General features: G+C 41.4%; 1 protein-coding gene across 2 annotated transcripts in view; it reads left to right on the plus strand.

Moving 5' to 3' along the window:
- Positions 1 to 18456, plus strand: part of ETFA (electron transfer flavoprotein subunit alpha) — a 105899-nt gene continuing 87443 nt past the window's right edge. Inside the window, exons 1-2 of one of the 2 annotated variants that reach the window (XM_033189319.1) lie at positions 1 to 144; positions 17217 to 17363. In XM_033189319.1, the coding sequence (XP_033045210.1) occupies positions 106 to 144; positions 17217 to 17363 (186 nt within the window). In that variant the 5' untranslated portion in view covers positions 1 to 105. The remainder of the gene's footprint in view (positions 145 to 17216; positions 17364 to 18456) is intronic. The other variant, XM_033189320.1, reaches the window with a different exon arrangement.

Raw genomic sequence — 18456 nt, forward strand, 5'->3', positions numbered from 1 at the left:
ATCTCGTTCGCGCGTCTCGCGAGCATTGGGTGACTGGCTGAGGCGGTGCCAGTTGGCCGGGCACGGGGTTGCTGTGAGGCGGAGGTTGCGGCGGAAGCAGAGAACATGTTCCGAGCTGCGGCTACGGGGCAGCTCCGACGGGCGGTGAGTCCAGACTGGGAAGGCGAACCCAGGGACGGTCCCCCGTCAACCCGCCGTCCCTATAGGGTCTTGCAAACGTCACTGGCCCCTCAGACCAGACCAGTCCACGCGCCCACAGGCCGGTCCCCGCCTGGGACTTGGGTCCAAAGTTCTGGGGCCTGCCCTGGACTCCTTCGGGGCCGCCAGTTCGGGGCAGAAGTCAGAGGTTGGGGGTCAGGGTGACTCCGAATGGTGTGAAAATGAGCGTCTGCTGCGCCTTCTCCTGGCCCACTCTCTGCCCTGACGCTTCCCACATTTGTCGGTCACTCTGGACACTTTCGGGCCGCCAGGCCCTCCACACTTGCTCCACACCCGAGGGAGCAAAATGTCGCCGGGGAATGCCCTGTTGGGGACAGTTTCAAACCTGGATTCTTCCCGGAGGCCGGCATTTCCGGAAGAATTAAAAACACTTTGGGCGCATTGTGGCTGCTCCGACCCACTCACTGTCAAGGGCGGGGGTGGGGGCGGGTGGGAGGCGGCGTGGCCAGTTATGGAAGCTGGCTCTGCTTTCTGGTTTATGGAGCAGGGCTGAGTTTAGGCGATTGTATTTGTAAAACCTGTGATCCGATTTGACCGCTTTAGCCAGTTTTGAAAGGCAGACGTCTTTTTATATGCTGCAGGCTGACCTGCTTTTAACCAGCAGATTTTAGGTGACAGTGATACATTTTCAGTGTTTCATTAGTGACAAACCACGTTTTTCTCTTCTGTTGTGAGAAGGACTGATAGGAAACATATTTTTGTTCTCATGATGTGGGAGAGTAGTATTTGGAGACTGACCAGGCACAAGTCAAGTAACAATAATTTATATTGTGGATTCTGTAGTTTTCCTAGTTTACATTTAGGTGAAATGAGAAACAAGATTGGTAAACCTGGGTCAGAAACTTACCTGATGGTTTGTACCTTTTCTCCTTTTTTTTTTTCTGTGCATGAATATTTTCCCATCAACTCCTGGGATTTTTCTCTGAGGCATAGCTGGAGCTCTTTCTAGATGTCTGTAGACAGTAGACTTTTTTTTTTTTTTTTAAGAGACAAGGTCTGACTCTGTTGCCCATGCTAGAGTGGAGTGCAGTGGCACGATATGGGCTCACTGCAACCTTCGCCTCCCAGGTTCAAGCGATTTTCCCACCTCAGCTTCCCGAGAAGCTGGGACTGCAGGTGTGCATCATCACTCCTGGCTAATTTTTTTTTTTTTTGGTAGAGACGGGGTTTGCCATATCGCCCAGGCTGGTCTTGAACTCTTGGCCTTAAGTGATCCACTTGCCTCGGCCTCCCAAAGTCCTGGAATGACAGGCCTGAGCTACCGCGCCTGGCTGTAGACATCTTTTTTCTTGTGCGTATTCCTTGTTTGATAAAAAGTCCTGACCCTGCCTTCCCCTAAAGAGTTCAAACCCGGCCGGGTGCGGTGGCTCAAGCCTGTAATCCCAGCACTTTGGGAGGCCGAGACGGGCGGATCACGAGATCAGGAGATCGAGACCATCCTGGCTAACACGGTGAAACCCCGTCTCTACTAAAAAATACAAAAAACTAGCCGGGCGAGGTGGCAGGCGCCTGTAGTCCCAGTTACTCGGGAGGCTGAGGCAGGAGAATGGCGTGAACCCGGGAGGCGGAGCTTGCAGTGAGCGGAGATCCAGTCACTGCACTCCAGCCTGGGCAACAGAGCAAGATTCCCTCTCAAAAAAAAAAAAAAAAAAAAAAAAAGAGTTCAAACCCTTGTCTTTCAGGTTAGTGTCCTGTCTTCCCCTCAGGACATATTTTCTCCCGTTAGGGGATCTAGACATAAACAAGTGAAAGTCATGAATTTGGGGAAATTCTGGGAACCTGAGCCAGAAGAATGCTGCTCTATGCAGCAGTTGGAAAACAGTTTTGTGGACAGATTACAAGTCTGGCCTAAGTGAAATTATAATTGTGGTGGGGGATGGAATTTAGAACTCAGTAATTTTGTAGCGCTAACAGAAAAAAAATGGAATGATTAAGTAGTTCTTACTATCCCCATCATTGGCTAATGTGTTAGACATTACTTCCAGATATTCATGTGGTTTGCCAAAGACTTTGACCTTAACTTATTTTTAAAATTTGAAGTCAAGCTGAGTAGAATAGCTGTTTTAAAGTCATTAAGAATGTTGGAGAGATTTGAAATTCTAGCAAAAAAGAAATGGTGGCAACACTTCTAAAGTGGACCCATAAATTAATAGGGACATATACCTGTATTTAACTTTTTAAATTTTGAAATATTTGCACTTATAGAAAAGTTGCAAGAATAGTACAGAGAAATCTCAAAACCCTTCCCCTGGTTTTCCCATCTTGTTAGCAGTTTGACACATGTGCTTTATCTTTCCGCATACATACATAATACTATCTGTCTGAACCATTTGAAAGTATGTTGCAAATGTACCCTTTACTCCTAAATAATTCAGTGATATTTTAAAAGAACAAAGAGGTTCACTTTCTAACTACACTGTAATTGTCAATATCTGGAAGTTTCACCATAAAATACTGTTTTCTAATCTCTGGATGGTCAATTTTGCCAGTTGTCCCATTAGTACAGTTTATAGCAATTTTCCCTATTCTGGTCTAAGATACTCTAGATGTCAACTGATTTTCATGTCTCTTTTACTCTGTTAGAAAGGTTCCTCAGCCTTCCTTTGGGTTTGATGACATTGGTGTATTTGAAGAGTACAGTCCTTCTATTTTCCAGACTGTCACTCAATTTGGGTTTGTCTGGTGTTTCCTCATGATTGGATTCAGGTCATATATTCTTGGTGAGAATATCACAAAAGTGGTATTGTGTTCCCCGTGCATCATATTAGGAGGTACTTAATGTTGGTTTATCCCATTAGTGGTAATGCTAACTTTAGTTACTTAGCCAATGTGTTGTTTGCCAGGTTTCTCCACTGTCAAGTTAATACTCCTCCTTTTGTAATTTTTAACTAATTTATGAGGAGCTATATTGAGACTATGTGACTCTCCTATTTCTCATCAGACTTTTACACAGTCTTAGCATCTGTTGATGATTTTTACCTGAGAAATGATTACTATGATGCAAAATGGTGATTTTCTATTTCCATGATACCTTCTACATTTTTTAGTTATTCTACTATAAGGAAGAACATTATCTTCTTGCATATTTATGGATTTATGGATACATGGATCCTTATTTAGGATAATACATTTCTACCTTATGCTCACGTTGTCTCATATTTGTAAAGTGGGGCACACTCAATCTGACTCTTGTTTGTTTACATATATATGTTTATGATATCACAAAGTCAGAATAGCTTATCTTAAATCCCTACTCTTGAAATAAAAAAAAATTGTTCTGTAGCTAACCATTAATACATTTAGGAAGAGGATACATTTCCAAAACCATATTAAAAAAAATAAAGTTAGGAATTATAGTTAAAGGTTACCATAGACTGTTAACAATGTGAATATAGTTAACACTACTAAACCATACACTTAGAAATGGCTAAGATGGGGCCAGCCGTGGTGGCTGACACCTGTAATCCCAGCTCTTTGGGAGGCTGAGGCGCATGGATCACCTGAGCTCAGGAGTTCGAGACCAGCATGGGCAACATGGTGAAACCCCATCTCTATCAAAAAAAAAAAAAAAAAAAAAATTAGCCAGGCGCCATGGCGCACACCTGTAGTCCCAGCTGCTTGGAAGGCTGAGGCCCGAGAATTGCTTGAACCTGGCCGTTTGAGGCTGCATTGAGCCCAGATAGCGCCACTGCCCTCCAGCCTGCGCAACAGAGTGAGACGCTATCTCAAAAAAAAAAAAAAAAGTTGGTAAATTTTATGTAGTTTTTTATTTTTTAATTTTTTTATTTTTTTTTGAGACGGAGTCTTGCTCTGCCTCCCAGGCTGGAGTGCAGTGGCCGGATCTCAGCTCACTGCAAGCTCCGCCTCCCGGGTTCACGCCATTCTCCTGTCTCGGCCTCCCGAGTAGCTGGGACTACAGGCGCCCGCCACGTCGCCCGGCTAGTTTTTTTTTTTTTTTTTTTGTATTTTTTAGTAGAGACGGGGTTTCACCGTATTAGCCAGGATGGTTTCGATCTCCTGACCTCGTGATCCGCCCGTCTCGGCCTCCCACAGTGCTGGGATTACAGGCTTGAGCCACCGCGCCCGGCCTTATGTAGTTTTTTAAATCACTTTGTTAAACTGTTAGAATATAAGTTCACTGACTTGCATTTGGTATCTAAGTTCCATTTTTAGTTCTGACTGATTTGTGCTATTGAGTAAAATCTTTCATCCTTGTGTGTGTGGCAATGGTCCTTAAAGTCATCTGTTAACAAAGATAGTTTTTGTATCTATAATAAAGAGCTAGAGGACACACTGAGAGGAAAATAGGTAGGCATTTGCAATTAGTTAATATTCTTGCAAGGATATTAATCCTTATTGTTATTTTATTGATTTGCTCTTGAAATTGATTTATTGAAGAATAAGAAGATGCAAAAAAATTTATGTGGTGAGTGAAACAACAGTTTCAAGGTCATTTGAGTACTCTTGTTACTGTGTTTATTGTCAGGTGGGAAGGAATATCAGGATTGAAAAGCTATGAAATTGGTGTGAAGCAACATGACACTTTTCTGTCTAGCATTGATGAATAAGATTGAAGTCTGTAATTTGCATGCAAATTTTAATTTCTACTGAAAGAAGAAAGAGAGCCAATTTTGGTGTGATTCTAAAAGAAAATTTATTGCATAAGGTGAATTCAGTAAAATTATAATGCCTGCCAATGTATCTACTAAGAGTCTTGTCTGTTCTTTTTGTTTTGTTTTGTTTTTTTGAAACGGAGCCTCTCTCTGTTGCCCAGGCTGGAGTGCTGTGGTGCGATCTCGGCTCACTGCAAGCTCCGCCTTTCAGGTTCATGCAATTCTCCTGTCTCAGCCTCCCGAGTAGCTGGGACTACAGGTGCCCGCCACCGTGCCCAGCTAATTTTTTATATTTTTAGTAGAGACGGGGTTTCACTGTGTTAGCCAGGATGGTCTCCGTCTCCTGATCTCATGATCTGCTTGCCTTGGCCTTCCAAAGTGCTGGGATTACAGGCGTGAGCCACCGCGCCCAGCCTGTCTGTTCTTAAAGTGAAGTAAATTGACTGTGTTTTCAGTATTACAGTCAATGTTATATAACATTTATGGTTATGATTTAAAACTGCTTTATTTTATTACTAAAAAGATTAAAGGAAGTATTTAAAGTACAGAAATACAATATACATTTAAAAAATTACAAAATGTATGTTAAAATCGGGCTAGGTGACTTTATACATTATTTATCCTTTTGGGTATGACTGGGAAAGGTTTTATAGCTTATTCTTACTGTTTTTCTTTTTTTAATTAAGAAGCAAAAAACCCAGCTGGGAGTGGTGGCTCACGGCTGTAATCCCAGCACTTTGGGAGGCCGAGGTGGGCGAATCACGAGGTCAGGAGTTCAAAACTAGCCTGACCAGCACGGTAAAACCCCATCTCTACTAAAAATACAAAAAATAGCTGGGTGTGGTGGTGTGTGCCTATAATCCCAGCTGCTTAGGAGGAGGCTGAGGTAGGAGAATCACTTGAACCTGGGAGGTGGAGGTTGGAGTGAGCTGAGATTGTGACACTGCACTCCATCCTGAGCGACAGAGCAAGACTCTGTCTCAAAAAAAAAAAAAAGAAGCAAAAAAACCCTCCCCTGCCCTCTATACCCTCATTACACCTAGTTTCCAAAGATGGTTGGGGCGGAGGTATAGGTTAAAATCATTCTTACTACTTTAGGTTATGAGTGGGTTTGTAAGGGTAGAGAGTTAGATTCCAGCTTTTTTTCTTCTTCTGGCATCTGTGGTAGTTTATGTGAATATACAGTTCAAGTTACAGGAAGAACTCTAAAAAACTGAAAAGCAAAAACAATGTCAAAAATGAGGCTGACGCTGGGCACAGTGTCATGTGCCTGTAGTCACAGCTACTCAGGTGGCTGAGGCAGGAGGATCACTTGAGTCCAGGAGACCAGCCTGAGCAGCATGGCAAGCAAGACCCAATCTCTAACACCCACCCCCACAAGGAAAAAAAAAAAAGCTATTGAGGTTGAACAAGAGAAGGACCAAACTGTGTTCATTGGACTTAGCCATAAGGAAGTTTTTGGTGATTTTGGAAAGATTGGATTCAGTGTTGTGAAAGTAAAGCCAGTTTGGGTGAGTAATTGAAAAAATGGAAGGTGAGGTAGTAGAGTAGGTGTCTGTGAAAATTATTTTCACGAAGTTTGGCTTTGAAAGGGTGCAGAGAGGGTGATAATCTCTTTAAATCCTGCCCACAAGAAGTATACTATCTCATAAAGGCCAGTCAACTTTATATGGGTATGTGGCTGGCATGAGAAAGAAAACTTCATATTTTACTATTTGCAACCAAGTCTAAACAGTATAGAGAACTTCTCTAAAAGCATGATGGGGTGTCTGTTTTAGTGATGTAACAGTTTCTATACTGTTTAGTTACCCTTATACATGTTTAGATGATTACATTATCAGTGAGGAAACAGTTGCTTTTTAGTTTTTGAAATTTTAAGAAAAGTTTTCATTTAGTTATTATTTATTGAGGGCCAGCTGTGTGCCAGAGAAGTAGATACTAAGTTCACAGTGAAGAACAAGACAGACCTAGTCCCTGCCCTTGTGATGCAAACAGATTGAGGAAGAAACACATTATTTTAAGTGTGGTCATTGTTACAGAACATAGAGGGTGTTTGGGAGAGGTTTTATATTGTTAGAGGACTGGAAAACACTGAAAGGATATCTGTGAAATTACGTTTGCACACTGAGGTGCCTTTTTTTTTTTTTTTCAGATGGAGTCTCACTCTGTCGCCCAGGCTGGAGTGCAGTGGCGCCATCTTGGCTCACTGCAAGCTCCGCCTCCCGGGTTCATGCCATTCTCCTGCCTCAGCCTCCGGAGTAGCTGGGACCACAGGCGCCCGCCACCACACCCGGCTAATTTTTTTGTATTTTTAGTAGAGACAGGGTTTCGCCGTGTTAGCCAGGATGGTCTTGATCTCCTGACCTCATGATCTGCCCACCTCGGCCTCTCAAAGTGCTGGGATTACAGGCGTGAGCCACCGTGCCCGGCCCAGGATTTTCTTTAGATAAAAACATCACTTCATTTTTTAGTCTTGTCTAAAATCATTTATCATTGCTGTATTTTTTTTTACCCCAACTTTTTTTTTTTTTTTTGAGGTAGAGTCTTACTTTCTTGCCTAGGCTGGAGTGCAGTGGTGTGATCTTGACTCACTGCAGCCTCAACCTTCTAGGTTTAAATGATCCTTCCATCTCAGCCTTCCAAGTAGCTGGGACTACAGGAATGCACCACCACATCTGGCTAATTTTTTAATTTTTATCTTTCATAGAAACAGGGTCTTACTATATTGTCCAGGCTGGTCTCAAACTTCTGGGCCAATTTTAGGTTTGCAGGGTATCTGTGCAGATTTATTATGAGTAAATCGTGTGTCTTGGGGGTTTGGTGTACAGATTATTTTGCCGCCCAGGTAATGAACATAGCACCCAATAGGTATTTTTTTTATTCTCACCCTGCTCCCACCCTCCACCCTCAAATAGGCCCAGGTATCTATTGTTCCCTTCTTTGTATTCATATGTACTCGATGTTTGGCTGCCACTTACAAGAGAGAACATTCCATGTTTGGTTTTTCTGTTCCTGCATTAATTCACTTAGGATAATGGCCTCCAGCACCGTCCATGTTGCTCTAAAGGACATGATCTCATTCTTTTTAATGGCTGTGTAGTTCCATGGTGTGTATATACCACATTTTCTTTACCCAGTCCATCCCCTGCATGGGCATCTAGGTTGATTCCATGTCTTTGCTATTGTGAATAGTGCTGCCATGAACATATGCATGCATGCATCTTTATGGTGGAATGGTTCATATTCCTTTGGGTATATACCCAATTATGGTATTACTGGGTGGAACGTTCTAAGTTCTTTGAGAAATCGCCACATTGCTTTCCACAGTGGCTGAACTAATTTGCATTCTCACCAGCAGTATATAAGCGTTCCCTTTTCTCTGCAACCTCGCCAACATCTGTTATTTTTTGAGTTTCAAGTAATAGCCATTCTGACTGGTGTGAGATGTCTCATTGTGGTTTTTATTTGCATTTCTCTAATGATTAGTTATGTTGAGCATTTTTTTATGTGCTTATTGACCACATATGAGAAGTGTCTGTTGATGTCCATTGCCCATTTTTTAATAGGGTTGTTTTTTACTGTTGATTTAAGTTCCTTATAGATTCTGGTTATTAGACATTTGTCAGATGCATAGTTTGCAAATTTTTTTTACCATTCTGTAGGTTGTCTGTTTACTTTGTTGATAGTTTAGTTTATTTTGCTGTGCAGAAGCTCTTTGGTTTAATTAGGTCTGTCTTGTAAATTTTTATTTTTGTTGCTATTGCTTTTGGAGTGTTCATCATGAAATCTTTGACAGGGCCTATGTCCAGAATGCCATTTCCTACATTTTCTTCTTGGATTTTAATAGTTCGAGGTCTTACATTTAAATTCTTTTTTTTTTTTTTTTTTTTTTTCTGAGGTGGAGTCTTGCTTTGTCTCCCAGCCTGGAGTGCAAGGGTGCAATCTCGGCTCACTGCAACCTCCGCCTCCTGGGTTCAAGCGATTCTCCTGCCTCAGCCTCCTGAGGAGCTGGGATTACAGGTGCCCGCCACCATGCCCAGCTAATTTTTGTATTTTTAGTAGAGACGATGGGGTTTCACCATGTTGACCACACTGATCTCGAACTCCTGACCTCAGGTGATCCACTTGCCTTGGCCTTCCAAAGTGCTGGGATTACAGTCATGAGCCGCCACACCTGGCAGAATTTTTTTTTTTTTTTTTAATTAGAGTTTAGCCTGTGTGGTAGTATACATTTGTAGTCCTAGCTACTCAGGAGGCTGAGGCAGGAGGATCCCTTGAGCCCAGGAGTTGGAGGCCAGCCTGGGCAACATAGCAAGACACTGTCTCTAAAAATAACATTTTTTGAAAATAGACTTTGTTTTTTAGAGCAGTTTTAGTTTCACAGCAAAATCCAGTGGAAAGTACAGAGAGTCCTCCTGGTCCACACACCCACAACCTCTTCCACTGTCAATATACAGCACCAGAGTTGTCCATTTGTTACAATTAATGAATTTACATTGACATCAGCATTGTCAAGAGTCCATAGTTTACATTAGGATTCACTCTTTGTGTTGTACCTTCTGTGAGTTTGGACAAATGTATAATGACCGGTATCTACCATTATTATATCATACAGAACAGTTTCACTGCCCCCACTCCTGCTCCCCCCAGAAAAAAACAAAAACAAAAGAACTCTATGCTTTGTTCTCCTAATCCCTGGCAGCCGCTGATCTTTTTACTGTTTCTGTAGTTTTGCTTTTAGCAGAATGTCATATAGTTGGGATTAGACAGCATGTAGCCTTTTCAGACTGTTTTTTTTTTTTTCCACTAAGTAATATGCATTTAAGGTTCCTCCATGACTTTTTCATTGCTTTTTACTGCTGAATAAGATTCCATTGTATGAATTTGTTCACCTACTGAAGGACATTTTGGTTGCTTCCAAGTTTTGGCAGTTATGAATAAAGCTGCTGTAGACATCTGGTTTTTGTGTGGACCTAAGTTTTCAACTCTTTTGGGTATGTACAAAGGAGTGCAATCGCTAGATTGTATGGTAAGATTATGTTTAGTTTTGTAAGAAACTGCCAAACTGTCTTCCAAAGTGGCTGTACCAGTTTGCATTTTTACTAGCAATGAATGAGAGTTTGTGTTGTTCCACATCCTTACTAGCATTTGGTATTGTCAGTATTTTGGTTTTTTACCATTCTAATAAGTGTGTAGTGGTATCTCATTTTAATTTGCAGTTTCCTAGTGAGCATCTTTATGTTGAGTACCTTTTCATATGCTTTTTGGCCATTTTCTTTGGTGAGGTACCTGTTCAGATCCTTTCCCCTTGTTTAAATCGGGTTGTTCATTTCTTATGTTGAGTTTTAAGGGTTCTTTATATATTTTAGATAAGTCTTTTATCAGATATGTCTTTTGCACATATTTTGTTCCAGTCTATGGCTTGTCTTCTCATTCTTTTGATGAAGAGTGTTTTCTTGTTTTGTTTTTTTTGTTTGGTTTGAGATGGAGTGTCTGTCACCTAGGCTGGAGTACAGTGGTGCGATCTCAGCTCACTGCAACATCTGCCTCCAGGGTTCAAATGATTCTTGTGCCTGAGCCTCCCGAGTAGCTGGGACTATGGCGTGTGCCACCATGCCCAGCTAATTTTCGTATTTTTAGGAGAAATGAGGTTTCACTGTGCTAGCCAGGCTGGTCTGGAACTCCTGACCTCAGGTAATCCACCAGCCTTGGCCTCCCAAATTGCTGGGATTACAGGCGTGAGCCACTGCTCCTGGCCAATGAAGAGTTCTATAAAAACAATATTCAGTTCACTTATTGGGAGTCAGCTCTGTGCTGGTTACTAGAGTCAAGGGTTATAGAGGTAAGAAGTATCAGACATTGCGGCCGGGCGTGGTGGCTAATGCCTGTAATCCCAGCACTTTGGGAGGCCGAGGCTGGTGGATCATGAGGTGAGGAGGTCGAGACCATCCTGGCTAACATGATGAAACCCCGTCTCTACTAAAAATACAAAAAAATTAGCCGGGCATGGTGGCGGGCGCTTGTAATCCCAGCTTCTCGGGAGGCTGAGGCAGGAGAATGGCGTGAACCTGGGAGGCAGAGCTTGCAGTGAGCCCAGATCGTGCCACTGCACTCCAGCCTGGGCGACAGACCCAGACTCTGCCTCAAAAAGAAAAAAAATATATATCAGACGTTACTCCTGTACTCAGTATCAAAGGGGGACGACAAGACAATCAGGTGAATATAATCAGGTGTGATAAGTGCTGTAATAAAGGCAATTACAGGGTACCATGTTGGTGCTAGCAAAGCTAACTAGTCCGAGATGGTCCAAAGAAAGCTTTTAAGTGTAGCTAACATTTATTGAAGATTTAATATGTTCCAGGCATCATTCCAAGAGCTTTACATTTATTAATTTTACCCTCACAACAACTCTATGAGATATTAATATTATCATCATCTCCATTTTACAGTCAGAGAACTGAGGTACTGAGAAGTTATGGTGGACGTGGGATTCAAACCTGGGCAACGTGGCTGGCTTCAGAGCCTGTACCCTTTACCACTGCAACTGTACTAATGCTTTTTGGAGGAATTGACCTTCCAGCAGAAAACCTAAGAATGATTAATTGGAATTTAGTAGGGTAACAGGGAAAGAGGTCCACTAGGCAGAGGGAGCAATGTGTGGGAAGACTGGAAGTCTGAGAGAGCAGGGCAAGTTCAAGTATCTGAAAATTAGTAATAAATGGAGTGAGGGATATATGGTTAGGGAGGTAGATCAGGCCATAAAATAAACACATGGTAAACCAACCTAAGGAGTCTAGTTTACCATATCCAGAGGAGGCAGGAAGCAACAGTCGTGTTTTAAGCGGGGGAGAATAACATGTTAGATTTGTGTCATGGAAAGATCACTGGGAGAAATGGATTGGTAGGAAGCAGAATTGTAGGTTAGAAAAGCTGGGGTGGGAGACTGTGGGATAATAGAGGAGAAGGATAATGGCCTGCACCAGAATATTGGCATTGACGATGGAGAGAAGTGAATGGATTTATGAGTAGCTCTCTTTAAAAGGAAGAATTGTTATGACTTGAGTGGTTGGTTAGATGTAAGGTTGAGAGAAAACCCAGAGATGATTCTCTGATCACGGTTTGGGCAGCTTGAAGTCTGGAGAAGTAGCGGTATAGGGGCTGGAGGAACAGGGGGAAAACATGAGTTAAGGTTTAAATTTGCTGAGATGGAAAGTGATGAGACAGGCAAGTTAAGCACTTAGATATACAGATGTAACCTTATTATAAGTCTAGCACTTAGGAAATCCTGAGATTTGAACCCCATTTGAGATTTATATATATAAAATATTTGAGCCATTCTTATATAGGGGTGAAGTTAAGCCATGGAAGGCAGAAGGGAGTAGTCAGTAACTTCAAACATTGCTGAGAGAACAAGTAAGGTGAAGCCTGAAAAGAATTTGTTGGTAATTTGGGTGAGGGCAGAAACCAGATGCAAGTAATTGAGGAGTGAACGAGAATGAGGAATTAGAGAAGTTAGAGTGGAATGTGGGGTTGTGGCTTTTTAGCAGGATTGTTGTGAATGGGGAGAGGCTCAATCATGTTTAAGTGTTGATGAGAAGGAACCAGGGTAAAGGGAGAAGCTGGAGACATGACTGGGAAGTGCAGATTACAGAAAGTCTCTGAGTAGATGCGAGAGAGTGGAATCTAGATCCCAGATGAAGAGATTAGACCCAGGAGAAAGGATCCACAGTGGCTTCCATTGTGATAGGGCAAGGACAGGAATTTCTATGTTGAGTATCAGGAAAGGAAATCAGGTCCACCCTGATGGCTTCAGCTGTCATTGTGAAGTAGGAAGTGAGGCTGCCTTCTAAGATTTGGGGGCAGAATGTGTTGACTGTTTAAGAAACATCAGGAGGCAGGCATGGTGGCTCATGCCTGTAATCCCAGCACTTTGGGAGGCCAAGGTGGGAGGATCGTTTGAGCCAAGGAGTTCAAGACCAGCCCGGGCAACATAGCAAGACCCTGTCTCTATAAAAAATAAATAATTGACTGGACATGGTGGCATGTACCTGTGGTCCCAGTGACTTGGGAGGCTGAAATGGGAGGAACGCTTGAGCCTGGGAGTCTGAAGCTGTAGAGAGCTATGATTGTGCCACTGTACTCAAGACTGGGTGACAGAGGGAGACCTTGTTTCTAAAAAAGAAAAAGAAAAAGAAGAGAAACATCAGGAGAGGATATTTAAAATCATTGCTGTGGAGGGTGAGAGTGCCAACAAGGAAGTTGTGGTAGCATTGCTAGGCAGTTTTGAGAGCGCAGGTGAGGCTGGTGGCTAAGAATTTATGGGTGGCATGGGCCTGCATAGTTAATTTTTATTTAAATAGCAGTGTTTGAAGAGGTTGAGATTCCTTTTGAGGCAATTACCTCATTAAGTATTTCAATAGTTATCTTTAAATGTTTTAAGAATTTGGCTCCTTTTCCTCTCATAACTATTGTTAAAAGAGGATCGATCCTAAAGTGTAGAGAGGCAATGGGTTATAAAATAATAAAATGAAAATTTGTTCCCTTTAAAACCTTTTCAATACTGGACATGCTTTTTTTTTTTTTTTACTCTTTAGTCATATTCTATACTACTCTTCTACTTAAAATAGGATTTTAGAGTTATAGAATTTTTAGAGTAGGAAAAGAGGTCTTTTGAGATCATATTTTTCTTTCTGACAATGCTATTTTTTTCTTTTTTAAGCACGAGAATGTTTGCCAAGTGAAATCTTACAGGAATGACCCATGTATAAAACAGCTAAAAATGGTGGTGATTTGATGTGTGCTGGTAATTAGGAACTCAAACTCTGGAGTCAGACTACCTGGACTTAGAATAACCTGACTCTGCTTCCTACCTGTGTAGCTGCTAAGCTCCAGTTTCCTCATCTGTGAAGTTGGAGTAATACTAGTACCTCCATCATAGACTTTGTAGGAATTTTAAATAAGATACTATGTATAAAACTGCTTAGTACAGTGCTCCATCAATGTTAGTTTGGTTAATCTGGTTAAAGCAAAGTTGGGTAGGGGGTCATTCTAGCAGCTGTAGATGTCTAGTCCCTACCTTATCCCATGTGGTGGCTCCTGAGATGGCTTCCTAGAACCTTATATAGATGCAGTTTGAAAAATCTCTAACCTTGGCTGGGCGCGGTGGCTCAATCTGTAATCCCTGGACTTTGGGAGGTTGAGGCAGGCAGATCATTTGAGGTCAGGAGTTCAAGGCCAGCCTGGCCAACACGGTGAAACCCCACTCTCTACTAAAAATGCAAAAATTAGCTGGGTGTCATAGTGCATGCCTGTAATCCCAGCTACCTGGCAGGCTGAAGCAGGAGAAACGCTCGAACGCTGGAGGGAGAGGTTGCAGTGAGTCAAGAGCACGCCACTGCACTCTGGCCTGGGCAACAGAGCGAGAATCTCTCAAAAAAAAAAAAAAAAAAAACTCTAATCTGATTCATCCTCCTAAATTTGCAGATGGGCTTTAGATTGTAGAATAACATTTTAAAGGTTCTGGCCAATTTCTTCTGCTCTAGTTCCACACAACCGTTATTGCTGAATTAGCCACATAACCATGCCTAGAGGCTATAGCTTCTCTCTAGGTGGTATCTGAGAAATGGAATGTAAAACATTGAATTAGAAGGAAGTTTAATATTTTAAAAATTATAAAGGAGTCAGTAAAATAGAGTACGTTTATGATGTATATAATGCTTAGTAAAAATTGATCAGATAGATGGACTGAGTGAGTGGGTTCTTAAATATATTCTTTTGTTGTTTATGCTTATAAATCTAATTTTGATAAATCTTTTAAAAAGTATATAATCTCCAGTTGGAAGTTCTAAAAGCTTGATAGTTCCTTAGGATAACTACTTAATTTATCTTATGATAGAACTATAATTTACAGCAAGTGTGGGCCTTCTGCCACCAAATCTTAGATTTATTCTTCAAATGGTGATGGAAATCTCAATTTTTATAGCAAATGATGTGTGAAACATAATAAAAAATATGATGTTGGATATATATTGGTAATAAATAGCTTGTTACTGGCAATTCTTGTGAAATGTGATTTAAATATTAATTTAAATTTATTATTTTTTATTTTAAATTAATTTTATTTAATTATTTAATTATTTATTTATTACCCAAAGTAATAACTTACTTTGGGTCTTAATTACAAAATCCTTTCCAAAATATGGTGCTCTTCCAGTGAAAATAGAAAAGGTACCATATAATTAATTCTGCAGATATTCATTGGAAAAGAAATATTGTATTTGATTCTGGGGATGCAAAATACAAACAGATATGGTATTTACTTTCTTTTTTTTTGAGACAGAGTCTCGCTCTGTCGCCCAGGCTGGAGTGCAGTGGCCGGATCTCATCTCACTGCAAGCTCCGCCTCCCGGGTTTACGCCATTCTCCTGCCTCTGCCTCCCAGGTAGCTGGGACTACAGGCGCCTGCCACCTCGCCCGGCTAGTTTTTTGTATTTTTTAGTAGAGACGGGGTTTCACCGTGTTAGCCAGGATGGTCTCGATCTCCTGACCTCGTGATCCACCCGTCTCGGCCTCCCAAAGTGCTGGGATTACAGGCTTGAGCCACCGCGCCCGGCCGGTATTTGCTTTCTAAGAACTTTCATTTCATTCCAGGAATTGTCCTGACTTCCCTTCAATTCATACCCTCCTTTTAAGTTTCCAACTCTGGGTAAATTTCATGCTATGCTTTCTTCACTCCAACTCCAGAGCTTAAGGTTATTGCTGAGTTAAGCCACACAGCCACGCCATTTGATCCACAGTTCCTCTTTTTCTCACTTTTCTTTGCCATTTTCCACAAGAATAGTTCCAGTATTTTATTTTTTCCTCATGCCTATGGTGCCATTCCTCATCTTTTCACATGATAGGAACACCTGAACTTCCTTCCTTTCTTCCCCACTTGACTCTGCTTCATGATCTGTAGCCTTCAACATTTTGGATCTCTTCATTATTTGAAAAATTGTTCTATTTTATAATTGTATGTGAGCAAGTCTAATTTCCTGTGAAATATTTGAGCACAGGGACCATTCTTGTTCATCTCTGTGTTCCTTGTGTTTGAAATTATTTCTTGGGAGGCCGAGACGGGCGGATCACGAGGTCAGGAGATCGAGACCATCCTGGCTAACACGGTGAAACCCCGTCTCTACTAAAAATACAAAAACTAGCCGGGCGAGATGGCGGGCGCCTGTAGTCCCAGCTACTCGGGAGGCTGAGGCAGGAGAATGGCGTAAACCCGGGAGGCGGAGCTTGCAGTGAGCTGAGATCCGGCCACTGCACTCCAGTCCGGGCAACAGAGCGAGACTCCGCCTCAAAAAAAAAAAAAAAAAAAAAAAAAAGAAATTATTTCACATGACCATGAGTGATTGGTGGTTTCTTGATCATCTGCATTAGATAGGGCTGGATATTGGTTGGTTCCAGTATACTGTCTGCAAGCTTCCTTTTTTGAATCCAGAAGCATATTTGAACAGTCAAAACCTGGCAAAATTGCTATTTAGTGTCATATTTTAAAAACACATTTCCATTATCAATTATTTTGGTACTGAATGCATTTTGACTGAAGCGATAGGGATCAACTTTTGTGACTGATTTCAAAGCTATTATTTCTGATTATACTGTACTCCTGTACTGTAGGAGTACAGTATGTATGTAACCGAATATAATTGGTAGTAGAACTTGACCAGTTCCTAGTTAGGTAGTTAATATGTTCTGTCTAAGAAATTTACATTTATTTATATAGTAGTTTCTTATCAGATGTAGATTAGTGGGAAAGTTGTTTTGAAGTAATTAAACGTTTTTCCTAACAATAGAAGGCTAATTTGCGTTTTATTTTTATTAGATAAGAATGTTAGTAGGCCATGTGCGATGGCTTACGCCTGTAATTCCAGCACTTTGGGAGGCTGAGGCAGGTGGATCACGAGGTCAGGAGATGGAGACCATCCTGGCTAACACAGTGAAACCCTGTTTCTACTGAAAGTACAAAAACAAAATTAGCTGATGTGTTGGTGGGCGCCTGTAGTCCCAGCTACTTGGGAGGCTGAAGCAGGAAAATGACATGAACCTGGGAGGCGGAGCTTGCAGTGAGCCATCATCGATCCACTGCACTCCAGCCTGGGCGACAGAGCGACTCCGTCTCAAAAAAAAAAAGAAAAGAAAAAAATAATATTAGTAGTACAGTAGTAGACACAAATAGCTAGATTTTCGATATTGAACAAGTATTTTATAAATAAATTTATAGAACAATATTGTGTACAGAATAGTTTTCTTTAAAGCTTACATGCTTAACAATTAGAGTAAAAAAACACCTGTGATAACATTCTTTACCTTTTTTTTTTTCCTTTTTTCTCTTTTTAGGCCTCATTGCTACGATTTCAGAGTACCCTGGTAATAGCTGAGCATGCAAATGATTCCCTAGCACCCATTACTTTAAATACTATTACTGCAGCCACACGCCTTGGAGGTGAAGTGTCCTGCTTAGTAGCTGGAACGAAATGTGACAAGGTGAGAAATTTTTAAGGTCAGCCATAGCAAATATAATCTCCATCAAGAGACAGGAAAAGATGACAACAGAGAATTATGTTGAGGACTGTAACCCAAACTGGTCTCTAATCCTCATTAAATGGCCAGTGTCACAGCCGTTACTATGTGTGAAAAAGGAACTAAAAGATTTCCTCACTAAGTATTTTATCTTTTGAAATGAGGTAGAATACTTGATTTAGTTCCACTGGCACCATCATGTGCCATCAGGTACCAAGTAGAATGATAATATTTGAGTCCCCTTAGAGGTTAATAGCTGATCTCTTTTTTGTGTTGATGAATATACTTGCTAATTGCTTCTAATTCCTGAAAGTGGTAAATCTGGACAATGTATTATGGATGTTAATTTTTAATTGGTAGAAGAATTTGAATGTTAAGTACTATTCTTTCCAAACTCTAGCTGGTACTAAAAGATGTTCTTGGTTTTTGTTGTTGTTGTTGTTTTTGTTGTTGTTGTTGTTGTTGTTGTTATTGTTGAAATCAGATGATAACAGCTTGGGACACTAACCCTCTAGAAAGGTGCTAGGATATGATTTGCAGGGTCTGTGCCACTGAGCTGCAATGTAGATGAGTGCTTCAATTAAGCTTACATAGCTTGAGCCACCAGTTCCCTCTCACATGGTACAGGAGTTGCTGAGCGTGTAGTTGGGGGCTTAAACTTCACAGAGGAATAAATCTGAAGGGAGTATGTTTTGAGGATTTTGTGTTTTATTAAATAAATGATGCTGGCCCGGCATGGTGGCTTATGCCTGTACTCTCAGGACTTTGGGAGGCTGAGGTGGGTGGATCACTTGAGGTCAGGTGTTTGAGACCAGCCTGGGCAACATGGTGAAACCCTGTCTCTACTAAAAATATGAAAATTAGCAGGTGTGGTGGTGCGTGCCTGTAGTCCCAGCTACTTGGAAGGCTGAGGCACGAGAACCACTTGAACCTGGGTGGCAGAGGTTGCAATAAGCAGAGATTGTACCACTGCACTCCAGCCTGGGTGACAAAGTGAGACTGTCTCAAAAAATGTATTAAAAATAACAATAATTCAGAGCATGTGAGAATGCAAGTT

The sequence above is a fragment of the Trachypithecus francoisi genome, unplaced genomic scaffold (assembly GCF_009764315.1).
Source record: "Trachypithecus francoisi isolate TF-2019V2 unplaced genomic scaffold, Tfra_2.0 Lachesis_group3, whole genome shotgun sequence".
Classification (NCBI taxonomy): domain Eukaryota; kingdom Metazoa; phylum Chordata; class Mammalia; order Primates; family Cercopithecidae; genus Trachypithecus; species Trachypithecus francoisi.